This window comes from Prionailurus bengalensis, chromosome B2 (genome assembly GCF_016509475.1).
Source record: "Prionailurus bengalensis isolate Pbe53 chromosome B2, Fcat_Pben_1.1_paternal_pri, whole genome shotgun sequence".
In the NCBI taxonomy this organism is placed as follows: Eukaryota; Metazoa; Chordata; class Mammalia; order Carnivora; family Felidae; genus Prionailurus; species Prionailurus bengalensis.
The window spans coordinates 5,063,470-5,079,715 of NC_057349.1; the positions used below are offsets into that span (position 1 = coordinate 5,063,470).

Below are 16,246 nucleotides of genomic sequence, written 5' to 3' on the forward strand. Positions count from 1 at the left end.
AACGCATCCATACCGTGCCAGGTCAAGTTCAGCAGATAGCTACTTAAGAACGAAGACCCTAGAGGTGGGTTGAGTCTGGACCGGCTCCTTCTATCTGTCTGAGACTGAAAACAGCATTCGAGTTGAGGGCTGGGGCAAATGGCTTTAGATCCAGCCAGAATTAAAGCATCAGCTGGACAAAGCTTTCTCTTTTCTCCCCCCCTTCACATTCCTAGGATGCTAAAGCCTCTTGAGGATCAGAAACTAAATGATGCTGCCCCTGGGACGGAGATCACTGAGGGTGAAGGAAACAACTCTGATTTAAAAGACCGAAAGACGGTTCCCCCCGTGGTTTTGTGCCATCTTGAGTATCAGAGACAGCTCTCTGCGAGGCGCTGCCTGCCTTGTGTTGCGAAGTCAGCGAGGAGAGCCTGAGAGGGTGGACATGTAGTTCTTCTGACTCACAAGACTTGTCCCGTTCAGTCCGCCCCAGCGTCCGTCCTCTTGAATATTTGGAAGGACTTCTTTCCATCTCTGTGCCCGTAGCAACTGGCGTTACGCTGTTTGTCTTGCTTCTGTCTGTGTCTAGCAATACAGAATTCCCCAGGCCCTAGGATGGGTTTGCCCACAGTATCCCAGGGCCCAGTCACGGAAGTGACGGGATTTGTTCCGGAGAGGAGGCAGGGACCCTTCTTGCTGGCCCTGTACCCTTCCTTTTCTCCTCAGCGCTCAAAGAAAATGATATGCCGTGAATGTAAAATCAATACACTTGCCTAGGGAGTATGAGTTAAGTCTGAGTTTGAGTAGTTTTCTCTTCCTGGGGTTGGTTGTTTTTTGTGTGTTTTTTTTTTAATCCTTTAGAACAGGTTCCTTGGGCAGTCAGCTCCTGTCTCGGGACACTGCACACGTTACAGATTGGTTACTATGTGGCACGGACTCCGGACTCCGTGACTCTCTAGATTTGTCTGCTGGTTGTATTTTCTTTGGAGTTGAGCTCTAGGCAGAGGGATATGGCAGTTCCGTTTCCCAAGGCTTTTTGGGCTGTAATGTTTTCTCAACTTTTTATTCTAAACTTTCAAGCAGACGTAGGGGTGCCTGGGTGGCTCAGTCGGTTGAGCATCCGACTTCAGCTCAGGTCATGATCTCGCGGTCTGTGAGTTCGAGCCCCGCGTCGGGCTCTGTGCTGACAGCTCAGAGCCTGGAGCCTGCTTCCGATTCTGGGTCTCCCTCTCTCTCTGCCCCTTCCCTGCTCATGCTCTGTCTCTCTCTGTCTCAAAAATAAATAAAAACATTAAAAAAAATTTTAAATAAAAAATTTTTAAAAAAACCTTCAAGCAGAAGTAGAGAGAATCCTGTAACGGCTCCCAGTGCGCCCATCCCCCGGCTTCCACGATGTCAGCTCGCGGCCAGTCTTGTTCCGTCTGTTCTCCTACCCGCTTATTTCCCTCCAGATCATTTTGGAACGAATCCCAGATCCTGTGTCATTTAATCCATCGTTGTAGTTTTTTTTTTTTTTTTAATGCGAAGATTTTAAATGCATTTTTTTTTAAATGCCAACAACAACAAAAAATAAAAGCTTGGAAAAAAAGAAAGTGTCGCGTCTCAGATCGAGTGTTGCCTGTTCTGTTTCTGCTTCTGGATATGTTGACCTTCTCCCCGATGCCTTCTGCCTTTGCAGTGTAAGCCAGCCGGAAACCGCAGCCGGTCTTCCAGTTTAAGTCTCACAGTCGAAAGTGCTTTAGAAAGCTTTGATTTCCTGAACACCTCTGATTTTGACGAGGAGGAGGATGGTGATGAGGTTTGTACTGTTGGAGGAGGCACGGACTCGGTATTTTCAGACACTGAGACGGAGAAAAGTAGGTAAGTGTGAAGTCAGCGTCCGCTTACCTCTCTTCTGAACAGTGGTTCTTTGTTACTCTCAGACGGGACCCGTGCACATCTCCAGGAAGAGAAAACTCCCTACACGAATGGCCAACTGGCTTTCAATTCCCTCTTATTGGCAAGGGCCATTTTTAAATGTTGTTCACCTCTCTTGTGTTGTCGGAGGGAAAATGAATCACCTTTCTTCGTTGTAAATAAAGGGGAAACTTTTGTGTGGGCATGTGTTTTGTGCACACCGATATCTTGGAGGCTCCGGGGGTCGACAACTTGCCCCCGGTGCAATGAATTCCAAATTCACGAAGCGTGCTGTGTGTCTGGAGACCTCTTACTGGATGATCCACCTGCACCTGGTTCTCCTCTCTTTGCGTGTCTTATTTCTTATCTCTTCATTTTGTTGTGCTCTGCTTTTTCCACCCCTGTATCTCTTGCTCCCTTTGGCAAAGTTGCTATACGTTAACCTCATCCGTGCACGCGTCAATGTCAGGTTGAAGTCCAGGGCACGTAATTGCCTCAGAATGTAACAGGGATGACCAACAACTGGTAACGATTTCTTCTGCTTCTGCAGCCCAGCAGGTGGAGAATGAGGCCTTCTCTGGGGAGGGAAGGGAAGGGGAAGGGGGATTGTTGTCACCTTCTCCATCAGCCTTCCGTGTGCGGCCACATCTTGTCTTTGGCACTAGCGTCTGGGGTCCGTTTTGTAACTTGAACGAAGCAAACCAAGCACAGTGGAATTTGCTCACCTTCACTACACACACACACTCACACACTTTCCCAAAGGAAAGGGCAGATTTCCACCTTCTTTACTTTTGCCGTGTTATGTAAACAGGTTTTCAAGTTACACTGTCACGAACCTCTCTGTGGGTGATGTTATGTCAGTGTTTTGGGGTTTTCTTGTTCCTGGAGGCTTTCTTCTTCCAAAACCAGGAAGAGAAAAAGTGAGAACTAGAATTTATGCTTTGAGCAAACTGAGGACACGGCAAACAAAAGTTACTAAACGAATGCAATGTTTAAGCGATGCCCCTGCATTCTATGCTGAGATTTCTCCAATTTGATCGAATTTGTGAAATGCTGCAAAACCAAAAATCTGTCTCCTCATTACATAATATGTCAGAGTCAGACATCAGTCTAAGCTTCGTTCTTCTGGCTCTCAGAAGCATTTTAACAACAAAAACCTCGTAGATTTTGTACATTTTATAGAACATTGATATTAAATTGACTGAATCGATCAACTTTAGTATATGTCCTCAGTGATATTAGGGAAAATTGTGAAAATTGTGTTTTTTTTTATGTTATTTTTTTTGAGTTTATTTATTTTGAGAGAGACAGAGATAGCACAAGTTGGGGAAGGGCAGAGAGAGAGAGAGAGAGAGAGAGAGAGAGGGAGAGAGAGAGAGAGAGAGAATCCCAAGCAGGTTCCGTGTTGCCAGCACAGAGCCCCATGCAGGGCTTGAACTCACGAAACTGAGATCATGACCTGAGCCAAAACCAAGAGTTGGACGCTTAACCAACTGAGCCCCCAGGCACCCCCATGTGTGAGTATTAAATATGTGTTGATGGCCAGGATGCAGGCACAGTGCTTTCCCCTGGAGGCAGGTGTGCAGTGGAGTAAAGCGTCCAGTGCCTCTTAGCTCAGGTTCACGATCTCTTTAAATCATGGAGGCTGGAGGCCAGGAGCCCGGAAGCCAGCAACTGCCCTGTCGCTGTCTAGCCGTGTGAACAGGACCCCATGGGGAACCCCTCTGCCCGTCAGTCCTCCCAGTGTGAAATGAGACAGCTCTTCCCTCTTTCCCACACAGATTAATTTTAAGAACAAAGTTGGATCATAGAGGCAACGTATTTATTTGTAAACGTAAGTGCCCGTCACGATCCCAGGTTTAGACAGTTCACCAGCGGGGAGTAAACAAGGTGTGAGAGGCAGAACCAAGCTCTGCCTTGGAAGAGTCCAATAAACGCCTTTTAGCCTTTGTCTGGGGTAGAACATCATGCCTCCTGTTGGCAGTTTTCCTTTTTCCTTCTCTTCTAGTAGCAATTGATCTGAGGCCAAAAAAAAAAAAAAAAAAAAAAAAAAAGCCTTGACATTATCTCTTAATGGAATTGCTCTTGGGAAACCACAACTATAGAGGACAATTTAATCCCAGGATATTTGGCAAAGCGCCCCATCCCCAGAGCAAGAAAGTGTAACAGGTGCACCATGAGAGCAGATTCCTTGGTGAGCCTGCTTTACAAATGGTTCACTGCTGGGGGCAGCTGGGTGGCTCAGTCTGTTAAGCGTCCGACTTCAGCACGGGTCATGATCTCACAGTTCATGGGTTCAAGCCCCACGTCAGGCTCTGTGCTGACAGCTCGGAGCCTGGAGCCTGCTTCGGATTCTGTGTCTCCCTCTCTCTCTGGCCCTTCCCCACTTGTGCTCTCTCTCACTCTCACTCTCGCTCTCTCTCTCTCAAAAATAAATAAACATTAAAATTTTTTAAACACTGATTCACTGTGCTTGAGAAGCAAATTCTGGAAGCAGTTTGTGTGATCTTTTAATACGGCACATTGGTGACTGGGCTGAATCAAGAAGTAGCTTTTGAAAGGTCTCTCGGTTTTCCAAGGTAGGCTAGAGACAGCCTCTTTGCGGTAGGTGCTACTTGGGGCCTTCTGGGAGCTTCGTAGGGTTGACCTGGGGTTTCCCCGCTGAAAGAAACCGCTAACGTTGCGTTCACCTTCCTGCTTCAGCCCTTACAGGTCGGTACACCCAGAGGCCAGGGGGCACCTGAGCGAGGCGCTGACAGAAGACACAGGAGTCGGGACCAGTGTGGCCGGAAGCCCCCTCCCCCTGACCACAGGAAATGAGAGCCTGGACATCACCATTGTCAGGCACCTTCAGTATTGCACCCAACTCGTTCAGGTGGGCTCGGCGACTGTGTTTGTTTTAGACCCCAGGCTCTTTATGCACCAAGAATGTGTGCTGCCTTTTTTCAGTTTTGCCAGAGAAATGAACATTCAGGAATATGAGAACAAGCCTGCTTCGCTTTGGGCCGACTCGAAAGTTCTGATGGCCCTGGCCATCCTCCCTGAACCCTGGGTTTTCTACCTTGAGACCTAGCTCTCCGCACTCGAACACGCAATAGGTTAGCTCTTGATTTCAAATCATTTGCCAAAAGAGAAGAGGAACGTGACTAAGGGAAAAAAAAATTGCATTGTGCCATCTACAAACGGGTGGACTTCGAAAGCCAGTGTTACAGGGCACACGGTAGTGTGAATATTGTCACTCCACCTGGACGGCTAAAGGCGAAATGGTGCAGGATATAAGCACGGTTTCCCAGATCTTGAATAAGTACGTATTAGCAGCGAGAGAGAATAGTTCCAGAGGCCATTATCGTTGCCAGGCAGGCGCTCGTTCTGGGACGCCATGGGACTTGTTTTTCTTCTCACTTCAGGCTACTTACCTGTTAAGACTTTGCAACAGTGAAGCGGATATTTTGAAATTCTTTGGTTGCAGGAAGTGCGTTAGCTCCCTTGAACAAAGTGCTCCCCACCTCCTGCCCCAAGCATCTCCTTAAATACTTACTCCTCGCCTGGTTGCTTGTCTTCTCCAGCCTGTTTGCATGTGTGGGGAACAGGATGAGAAAGTGAAAGCAAATGGGTAATGGTCTTCAGGGGGATTGGCCAGACAGGAAGGGTGCAAAACTTAAATAAATAAATAAATAAATAAATAGTCAGTCAATCAATCAATCATGCTTCTAAGAGCATGGGACCAAGTGGCAGACAAGAGGCAGGGTAAGGAGGAGGGGGGTCCCAGAGAGGCCAGAAGTGGGTTAGTGTGCTTTTTCCATAATGCACTTGTGATGAGATGGAGAATATACTTTTCCTTCGTGAACAAACAACCCCAGAGTCACCTCAGACACTGTGGGAAACTGGTTGGCAATTACGACTCTTCCGCTAGGTTGGCCAACATCCCAGTTGATCTCTTCTGTTGACTGTTGAATTTGCCAGCCATTTACTGACAACCAATCTGGCAGAAGGCGCAGTGGTTTTTTTCTGACCAAAATGGGAAAGGGTTGTTGTATTCTCTATCCAACCACTTGAATAAGATGATTTTCACAACTCTTCGTCCTTGCTGAGCCTGATTCTGTGCTGAGCACACTACCTGTTGGCATTGTAGAGGTAAAGTCATCATCTTGTGAGACATAAGAGAATTCTCCTCCATGAAGGAATGAATGTTTTCTCTCAAAGACTAATTGACAAGCAATATTTAGTGCAATGCAGTTCGTGAGTTCGAGCCCTACATCAGGCTCTGTGCTGACAGTGCACGGATCCTGTTTGGGATTCTCTCTCTCTCTCTCTCTGCCCCTCCCCTGTGCACTGTCTCTCAAAAAATAAATAAACTAAAAAAAAAAATTTAAAAATATTCAGTGCAGTGTTCTTCCCGATAGTCAGACCAGACCATGGTCATAACAAGTCAGCCCCACTGTGGGGAAAATCAGCATCAAAAAAACAGAAGAGGCACATGTACAGAGATGTAAAGGATTAAGGATTAGAAACGTAATTTCTAACTCACACCCACTGCCGAATCGGTGAGTTTATATCTTCATTCGGAATGTAATTGCAAAGAGAAAAAAACAGGCATTCCATGTGGACCATATGTTATGCCTGAAGTCAGTTCACTTCTGCTGTATCTACATGTGTGAAAGGCATCAGCACATAATTGCTACACTAGGCTCGGAGATTGGAAATCATATGTGCATAGAATCTACATGGTTTAGACAGGGGAGGGTGGCAGTACAGGTCAGCTCCCTGTATCCATACCCACCAGGTGACTGGACAGGTCTCTGAGGCACACAGAAAGGTCTAGAACCTTCAGGCAACAAGTGACTTCTGTCCTCTCTCATGCCCTTTACTCTTGTGACCTGCACTCAAATGAAATCAGTTACTATTCATGTGGCCTTGGGCATGCTACTGGACCTCTCTGTGCCTCAGTTTCCCCAGCAGTAAAATGGAACATCAACAGTACCCACCTCCTAGGGTGGTGGTGAGCAATGACATGAGCTAATACACGGGCTCAGACCAGTGCCTGGTACATAATCAGCACTCGTTAATTAGAATGAGAAAGCCTTGATTATAATCATGATTATTATACCACACATTCTTCATTTCCAGCTTGAAAACAAGGAAAGAAATCCGTGCTGGGAAAAATGACTACTTGGGAAAGCAATCTTTTTTTTATCTGTGTGAGCACACAGATAAGCAGCCTGAATATGCCTTCGAAGTTTCAAAGAGGATTTACAGAGCCTCAACTTGATAATAACCTTGTGGCTCTATTAGTGAAAAAATCCCAGAATCCATACAGGCACGGAAAAAGTTGAGAGGCAACAAAAACACGTGTGATTTCGTCGGGTGTTGTAACGGGCACAGAACGAGGAACGTTCTCCCGCCGGAACAGAACACGGTGCAGGCGTATTTAGCGTGACGGCCGTGGGAGGAAGGACGGGGTTGGGTCGGGAAACCTCCGCTGACGACAGTGGGCGTGATTGACACGGCGGCTTCTTTGTTTTCTCAGCAAATTGTTTTCTCAAGCAAAACCCCATTTGTGGCGAGCAACCTCTTGGAGAAGCTTTCTCGGCAAGTCCAGGTGATGGAGAAGCTGTCAGCCGTCAGCGATGAGAACATAGGGAACATTAGTTCTGTCATTGAAGGTAAGCACGTGTGTGCCACACCCCCAGCCTCTCCCTTGCTCCGTGGGGCCGGCAGGAAGGCATGACAGTGGAGGAACGGCCAGTGGCCAGTGCCCAGCAGCGTGGACTGGTGCCATCTCGCTGACACTGCGCCTCAGCCTTCGGAGTCAAACCAGCAGAACACGGTTTTGTCCATGGGGCCAGCCCCCCACCTCCGGAAGTCAGACACCCGTGTCTAAGCAGAACCAGCGTGCACCGCGCAGGCGGTCTCAGGGACTTTTTCTGCCAGCGCGGTTCCATTGGGGGGACAGGCGACCGGGACTGTCTGTGCTTGTGCCGTGTTGCTGGTGAAGACACGGCTCCCACAGCAGCTGACTGGCAAAGGCAGGACACTCCCTAGCTGGCCTTGGAAAAGGTAGAAATACGCTGGCAGGCTCTCAGGAAAGTCCCCGGTTCCAAGAGGGTTAGGTGGAGAACTTGACGTGGGGAAGCTGCCTTTGAACTTGCGTGGTCTGGCCACGGAGCTCTTTATAAAGACAGGAGTTTTCGTCTTTGTTCACAGCACACATCCCGTGGAGGTAGTGGGGCGCCAGACTCTTCTCTGGGTCGCTCAGATCCAGCCTAGAAGAGACCTCCCTGTAGGTTCCCGCTTTAGATTTCTGCCTCCCGCATCCAGTCCTCCTGGGAGCCAGTGACCTCGGCAGGTGTCTGAGAGGCGTAAAAGGGGACAGGAAGCCGAGGACACCAGTGACTGGCGTCCTCCCGGCTCCCAGGCACCTCCTCATGGTCCCAACCGCATGAGGTCACGACCTCACGGTCACTGACCGTGTGCTGCCTACACGGTGCTCTTCGCCATTTCAGCCAGAGAGGCCCCCCCGGGCGGGTGTCACACTCCCCCAGCCCACCTCCTGATGTGTTACGGCCCCTTCAGAAACATCTCCTCCGGGGTGATTCTCTGATCCTGTAGCCGGGTTTGCAGGAAAGTTACGGCGGGGGGGAGATGGTGAGAGCATCTTCCGAGAGGAGGGCTGCTGGGTTTTCTCTCACCGAAAGCAAACAGCTTTGCCTTTGCTGTGTTTTCTTTGCCGCCCGGGCTAGATGAACTCCCGGTCATAAGTTCCTTGCCCTTTAGAAAATCTGCCAACTACAGAGGAATCTCGTAGTCCCAGTTAAAAAACAGTCTTTAGGGGCGCCCGGGTGGCGCAGTTGCTCGAGCAGCCGACTTCAGCTCAAGTCACGATCTCACAGTTCGTGGGTTCAGGCCCCGCGTCGGGCTCCGGGCTGACAGCTCGGAGCCTGGAGCCTGCTTCGGATTCTGTGTCTCCCTCTCTCTCTCTGTCCCTCCCCCACTCATGTTCTGTCTCTCTCTCTTTCTCAAAAATAAATAAACATTAAAAAAATAATTTTAAACCACAGTCTTTAGGGGATGCCTGGCTGGCTCGTTCGGTGGGACAAGGAGACTGTGGTTCTCCGGGTCATGAGTTCAAGCCCCACGTTGGGTGTGGAACCTACTTAAAAAAAAATTTAGAGGCGCCTGGGGGGCTCAGTCCGTTAAGCATCCAACTCTTGATCTCACAGTTCATGGGACTGAGCCCCATGTCAGGCTCTGTGCTGACAGTGCAGAGCCTGCTTGGGATCCTCTCTCTCTCTGCCCCTCCCCCCCCACACTGTCTCTCAAAATCAGTAAATATTTTTTTATGTAAAAACCATAGTCTTGGGGCGCCTGGGTGGCTCAGTTGGTTAAGCATCTGACTTCGGCTCAGGTTATGATCTCACAGTTCATGGGTTCGAGCCCCGCATCAGGCTCTCTGTTGTCAACACACAGCCTGCTTTGGATCCTCTGTCCCCACCTCTCTCTCTGCCTGTCCACCGCTCTCTCTCTCTTTCTCTCAAATAAAAAAAAATTTTTTTTAACTTTTAAAAACCACCGTCTTTAAAAAGGGGGGAGGGCAGTGATGCCTGCCCCACCCCCACACAGGCGCATTCTCTTCATCTGCTTCGTTCCAACTGTGTGTTGGGGGTGGGGGTTGCTCTTCTTTTCCAGCCATCCCAGAATTTCACAAAAAGCTGTCTTTGCTGTCATTCTGGACGAGGTGCTGCAGCCCGGTGGGGGTCTACCACAGCTCGGCTGACAGAGTGATGAAGCAGCTGGAAGCCAGCTTTGCCAGAACCGTCAACAGAGAATATCCAGGCCTCGCAGACCCAGGTACAGGGCAGGGGCGGGGAGGAAGGGGTCCGCCGTTTGGTTTGAGAGCGAGCACTGGCGGGCTGCCCCTCACCACTTCCCCAGCAGCTAGTCCTGGAGAAAAGGCTGACTCTCCGGAGAAGACGTCGTCTGTCCATCATCTACTCTAAGAAAAGAAAAGTCGGAGCACGAATGTGTTCCAACTCAGAATCTCAGCGGTGACTTTTAAAAGCACTGTGCGTCCGTGTTGCTGTTTAGGTGGCTGTATATGTTTTTCATTAAAATGTTACCAACAGGAGCGTGTCCCATGGTGGAACCACGTGGGAAACAGTTTGGCAATTTCTACTAAAGCTAAATATACCTACCCTATGATCCAGCCATTCCGCTCCTAAATATGTCAAGGGAGATAGATGCTTAGACTCTCAAAAAAGGTTCATAGCACTTTCTTCACAAGAACCGAAAATCAGAAACAACTCAAATGCCCACCAACAAGAAAACAAATGTGTTGTGTGTGTGTGTGTGTGTATAATGTGTATGTATATAATATTGTATATATGTATATATTGTGTATTTATAGCATCAGTCATACAATAGGCTATTACACGGCAATTTTTAAGAAGAATAAACTGTAAGCAACAATGTAGGTGAATCCCACAAATATTTTATTGAGTAAAAGGAACCAGATACAAACAGTGTATACTGTATAATCCCATGTATATGATGTTCAAGAACAGGTAAAGCTGAGTCCTAGTGATAGAAGTCAGATTATCAGTTACCTGTGGTGGGGGTGGGGGGACCTGAGGGGGGCACTGAGATGGGGGCATGAGTCAACCAGGTGGGGTGCCAGCAGTGTTCTGTTCTTGACCCAACGCAGTTACACAGGTATGTATACGTACGTCCAGTAATCATCCAGCTATTCACTGAGGACTAGCTCGTCTCACGTACTGTGCTCTGCCGTACCCCACGGTACAAAGACAGGTGAACGAATGAGTGCTCGTGACACTTCAAAGCCTCTTTGTGTTTCTCCTTCCAAACAGTGTTTCGAACCCTGGTGTCCCAAATCCTGGACCAGGCTGAGCCTCTGCTCCCCTCCAGCCTCTCTTCAGAGGTCATCACCGTTTTCCAATATTACGGTTACTTCACCAGCCACGGCGTGAGCGACCTAGAGAGCTACTTGAACCAGCTGGCCAAGCAAGGTGGGACGTGTTCTTTCGTTGCACCGTGTGGTGGCTCCATTTGGAGTGAGCTCTGGTCTTTTCAGTCATCATTTTTAGGGCTGGTAACCATTTCTTCCCCAAGTCAACAGCTGGGATGAGATCAGCCTTTTCAATGACTTCTGGACCCCTAACAGTAGTGAGCCTCTTGGCAATGAACCAGGGGTGTACCGGGAGCATCCTGATCACCCAGCAAGGATACGACATTGACCAGAAGCTGACTTAATGATGTAATTTCTTCACGAATGTATTTGCCGTTTGTGGGATCGAGCCTACAGGCAGTACTGTGTTACGTTGCCCTTTTTGGAGGCACTTTCATAACAGTCCACAATGGGATTCACGAGAAGGCAGATGGGGCGACATGTTGGTCAGGAAAGGAGATGGAAAACCACGTCTCGGGCTGTGTCTCCGGGGAGGGTGCAGAACGGGCACCAGCACAGCGGGGTGGCCTGAAGTTCATGATTGCCTTGCTTCTCGCGTGGTGTCACATGCTGAAAATAAAATAAGCAGCTGCAATGAGAGGAAACCTCTTTGGGGGCGGAGCCAGGCAGCGAGGGGCTGGGTTCTGGCTCCCCAGTCTGTGCTCTGTAAATCCACCCAGACTTCACCACTGCCGGTGAAAGGGGGTGGGACTGCAGTGTGTTCTTTAGGAGTAGACGGGTTGGCTCAGCACCAGACTTAGCCCTTCCCTCCAGAGCGCTAAACCCTGCACTGACAGGTCCGTCACAGAGCTCACATCCCAGTGAGAAGACGCACTTTCTCCCCCCGACCCGGTGCCTAAGCCAGCCCGAACACAGGAGAGTCTGTGTAGCCCTCATGATGAGTAAATGCTGGTCCAGAGTTCTAGAAGGAGAACCGAGGCGGGAGACCACAGGATCTCACTTGAGGATAGTCTTCCTATCTTCTCTAAGTTTGTCACTGTCTCTAAAGCAGTTTTCTGAGTAAATTTCTCTACTATTCAAATGACATCAGTAGCAGCTGACATCCCTGAGCCTCCCCCCGACGGTCCCGGGGAAGGCGTACCTACTTACCAGTAGGAGTGGAGGAGGACCGTGGAGAAACCCTAACCCTGTACATGTCTTTTTTGTTTTCTTCTTCCTTTAAATAAGAAAAAGGCCCTCATTATTTAAAAAAAAAAAAGACTAGAAAAAAAGTACACCTAAAAATATTCAAATCACCTACTATCTTACTTTTAAAATTTAATGTATTTTTAGTTGGATATGCATGGATTTGACATTTCAAAGCTGTGATGACCTATTATAAAGCATTCAGTCCTAGCTTTTATTTGATATTATATCCCATGTTATCCTTTGAAAGTTTTTTTAGTTTGTAGTATCCCTGCATTTGGATTCATGCGAATATAGTTGATTATTGTTGAACAGTTAGGTTGTTTTCCATGATTTGTTTGTTCCATTTTTTTTTTCCAACGTTTATTTATTTTTGGGACAGAGAGAGACAGAGCATGAACGGGGGAGGGGCAGAGAGAGAGAGGGAGACACAGAATCGGAAACAGGCTCCAGGCTCCGAGCCATCAGCCCAGAGCCTGACGCGGGGCTCGAACTCACGGACCGCGAGATCGTGACCTGGCTGAAGTCGGACGCTTAACCGACTGCGCCACCCAGGCGCCCCGTTTGTTCCATTTTTATACATAATACTGTCTCGAGACCTTATGCTGTGGCATTTATTTAAAAAGCAGTGAAATGACCACAACATCCCCAGCAGCAGAAATAGGAAATTAAAGCCAAAAAAAAAAAAAATCTCAAAAATTCACTAACGTGTCCATTGAATAGTGGATGCTGTCTACTGATGGGTCGTGAATTTTAGGTTATCGTTTCCCATCTGTACTGACCAGATACACTCTTATCCTAATGTTTCAGTGACTAATAGATGCCTGCACCAGGTACTTTGTGAGGGATCAGAATATAGTCCTTGGTCATGGAACATCGTCAGTCTGTCCCAATGGGACTCAGAATTTTATTTTTTATCATATCATCTCCATATTCCAGCCAACCAGCTGGATTTCTCCATCCCGGCCCAGGTGCCCGAGTGCAGACAGAGAGAACATCAAGCTGGGGTCACTCGGGGCCAGGGGATTGCCAGACGGGTATGGCTAAAAGATCGGAAACAGAGTTGGCTCTCATCGGGAAGATTTTACTTGTAGTAAACTACAAGTTTACTTGTAGTTCCTTCACTGTATATTTTTACATTTGACTATTTAATTCATCTAGAAGTTATTTTAGCGGCCATACAAGATGGAGATCTGCCTTCGCTACTCCCTATTAAGGTTTGCCATTTACCATAATAGAGTTACTAGAATCATGCCCTTTTCTCACTAACTGAAAACATCACCTTCGTCGTATGCTGACTTTGCGTACTTGGGTCTGTTATTACATGTATACTTGAGTCGTATATTTTTAGTGAGTGTGTTACCTTACGATCAGAAAGTGACCTCTGCTTTCTCTTCACTCGCTAGTTTCCTTGATTCAGACCCTGCAGTCGCTGAGAGATGAGAAACTGCTCCAGGCCATGAGTGACCTTGCACCTGGCAGCCTCTCGGCCCAGCAGGAAGTACTCGGGACTCTGGCTGTGCTGCTGACTGGCGATGACCAGGAAGCCCGTGAGGCTGTGATGCTGTACTTGACCGCAGCCTCCAGAAACGAGCACTTCAGGGAAAAGGTAAAGCCCCAAACCACGGACATCAAGCCAGAAGCTTCTTTAATTTTCTATCATTTACTATTAATATTTTGCCAAATGTTTCTTATAAAAAAAAATAATTTTCTTCTGCCTGTTAATAACACATACCCTGTAACACAATTTAAACTACAAAATATACTGTAAATATTTTAGTGCCTATAAGTCCAGCCCCCAGAGAAAACTGTTAGGGATTTGGTGTACATTCCTTCTAATGTTCTTCTATGCATATGCTAACGTCTATAATTATTTTTTCTTTTTTGTTAATATTTATTTATTTTTGAGAGAGAGACAGAGTGCGAGCAGGGGAGGGGCAGAGAGAGAGGGAGACACAGAATCCGAAGCAGGCTCCAGGCTCCGAGCTGTCAGCACAGAGCCCAACACGGGGCTCGAACTCACGGAGTGCAAGATCATGACCTCAGCCGAAGTGGGACGCTTAACCGACTGAGCCACCCAGGCGCCCCTATAATTATTTTTTTTTTCTTAAATGAGATCACACTGTTCTGTTGCATAACTGAGTTTTTAAATGTAATAGATCATGGTTATTTTCCTTGTTAGAACATGCTGATCTACTTCATTCTATTTGAGGGGTTAATGTGCATCTCAGGGTATGGATACTCTATAATTTATTTTCTTGTTCCATACTGATGGGCCTTTGTGGAGATCCCAACTCTGAAAAATATCATGATGAGCATACAGGCACACAACGTTTGTGACTTGACATCGGTCATCAAACCATTGAGTCAAAGAACATTTTTAATTTTGAAAGCCATCACTCCTTTTTGCCAGGGGAGAGGAAGTTGACCCCTCCGTGGCTTTAATTCAGTATCAGCCGGGTGTAACAGGCATTGGCAATTCAAGCACGCAGGGGCCCCGTACAGACAGCGGCTCGGTCCCCTTTATAATCTGAACAGTTGTTCTAAAAATCAGCTCATGCCCACCCTCAGATCAGCTCAGTAAAATCAAAGTTGGCCCCTTCTTGTCCTGGGAAAGGTCAAATGTTGACAGCTGAGAAGAGCTTAACTTCTCTGAGGTGTCAGCTAAGCTGGGGAATGGTGGGATGTTTGTGTCTCCACAAGACCTTCCATTCTAAGGTCATCTGGGCCCAAGAGCAGGGACTTCATGTTCTTCTTCCCTACAAAGCTCCAGTCTTTTACTGGGATTTGCTCAACAGGCTGTTCTATGGGCCAATCATCCTCACTCTACTGAAGAGAGAGGAGGAAAATTAAAGGCGTGTGGCCGCTGCTGGTAGCAGCCTATACAGACACAGTCTTCTGTGCGTGGGATCATGGTGCCCTTTGGTCATGACAAGTGCCCTTTGGTCATGACAAGGACCCATGGTCTAGCGTCTCCTTAGATAAAGGCAGCCTGGGGCACCTGGGCATCTCAGTCGGTTGGGCATCCAACTCTTGATTTCGGCTCAGGTCGTGATCTCACGGTCCATAGGATGGAGCCCCCCATCAGACTCTGTGCTGACGGCGTGGACCCTGTGTGGGATTCTCTCCTCCTCTCTCTGCCCCTCCCCCACTCGCTCTCTCGGCTTTACAATAAATAGATAAACATCGAAAATTAAAAAACAACACAGAAAACAGCAGCAACCACAGCAGTTACAACACAGCCCTTCTTTGGCTCTTCTGTATGCGCCTTCTACTTTTAGGGCACATGCCACTGGTCACATGCTCTCTCTTTATTCCAGTTCAGCTCTCATTGTCATGCCCTTGGATTCGTTTTCCACGAAAGAGTGTCCCCTTGCAGATGGCTTAGACGACACACTAGTTAAGAAGCTAGAAACTTAGGTACCACCTAGAAATGTTGGACCCACCGTGCCCAAACCTTGAGTTCTTTCCATTTTTTCTTGTATGAAATAGCAAACGTTGTCACATTAATTCTGTACTCACATGTGAAGGGCTAAAGCAAATATAAAAATACCTAGGTGAGAGCTGGTGTTTCTATAAATCTTGAACCTTTGAAAACCCGTAGCTACTGAAACTAAAAGTTGTAGGTTGGTTCACTTTTGATGCTTTTTGCTCCCCCACCCCAAACAAGTAGAAGATGTCCATCCTTTCCAGTTTTACCATTGTGTTGGGATGTTGTTTCTCCAATCATCTGGGACTTGCCAGAGGAGATGCTCGCTGTCCTGTTCAGTGTCAGGGACTTCTTGCTTAACAGCACACCTTCTCTTGGCTTCTTAGAACTCCTACCAATTGTGGGGCACTTGGGTGGCTCAGTCGGTTAAACGTCCGACTTCAGTTCCGGTCACGATCTCACGGTTTGTGGGTTTGAGCCCCACGTTGGGCTCTGCGCTGACAGCTCAGAGCCTCGAGCCTGCTTTGGATTCTGTGTCTCCCTTTCTCTCTGCCCCTCCCCTGCTTGTGCTCTGTCTTTCTCTCTCTCTCTCTCTCAAGAATAAACATTAAAAAAAATAACTCTTGGGGCGCCTGGGTGGCTCGGTCGGTTGGGCTTCCGACTTCGGCTCAGGTCATGATCTTACAGTCCGTGAGTTCGAGCCCTGCGTCAGGCTCTGTGCTGACAGCTCGGAGCCTGGAGCCTGTTTCAGATTCTGTGTCTCCCTCTCTCTCTGCCCCTCCCCTGCTCATGCTCTGTCTCTCTCTGTCTCAAAAATAAATAAAAACATTTAA

The 16,246-nt window shown here is 47.8% G+C and overlaps 1 protein-coding gene across 7 annotated transcripts in view; it reads left to right on the forward strand.

The window, feature by feature from the left end:
• The window catches only part of RIPOR2 (RHO family interacting cell polarization regulator 2), a 233,390-nt gene that overhangs the window by 203,399 nt on the left and 13,745 nt on the right, over positions 1–16,246 (forward strand). For 5 of the 7 annotated variants that reach the window (XM_043590689.1, XM_043590686.1, XM_043590684.1 and 2 more), the window contains 6 exons: positions 1,658–1,839; positions 4,579–4,750; positions 7,403–7,538; positions 9,562–9,723; positions 10,740–10,898; positions 13,390–13,592. In XM_043590689.1, coding sequence (XP_043446624.1) covers positions 1,658–1,839; positions 4,579–4,750; positions 7,403–7,538; positions 9,562–9,723; positions 10,740–10,898; positions 13,390–13,592 — 1,014 coding nt within the window. Of the gene's footprint in view, positions 1–215; positions 1,101–1,657; positions 1,840–4,578; positions 4,751–7,402; positions 7,539–9,561; positions 9,724–10,739; positions 10,899–13,389; positions 13,593–16,246 lie in introns of those variants that run through there. The other 2 variants (XM_043590690.1, XM_043590688.1) reach the window with 2 other exon arrangements.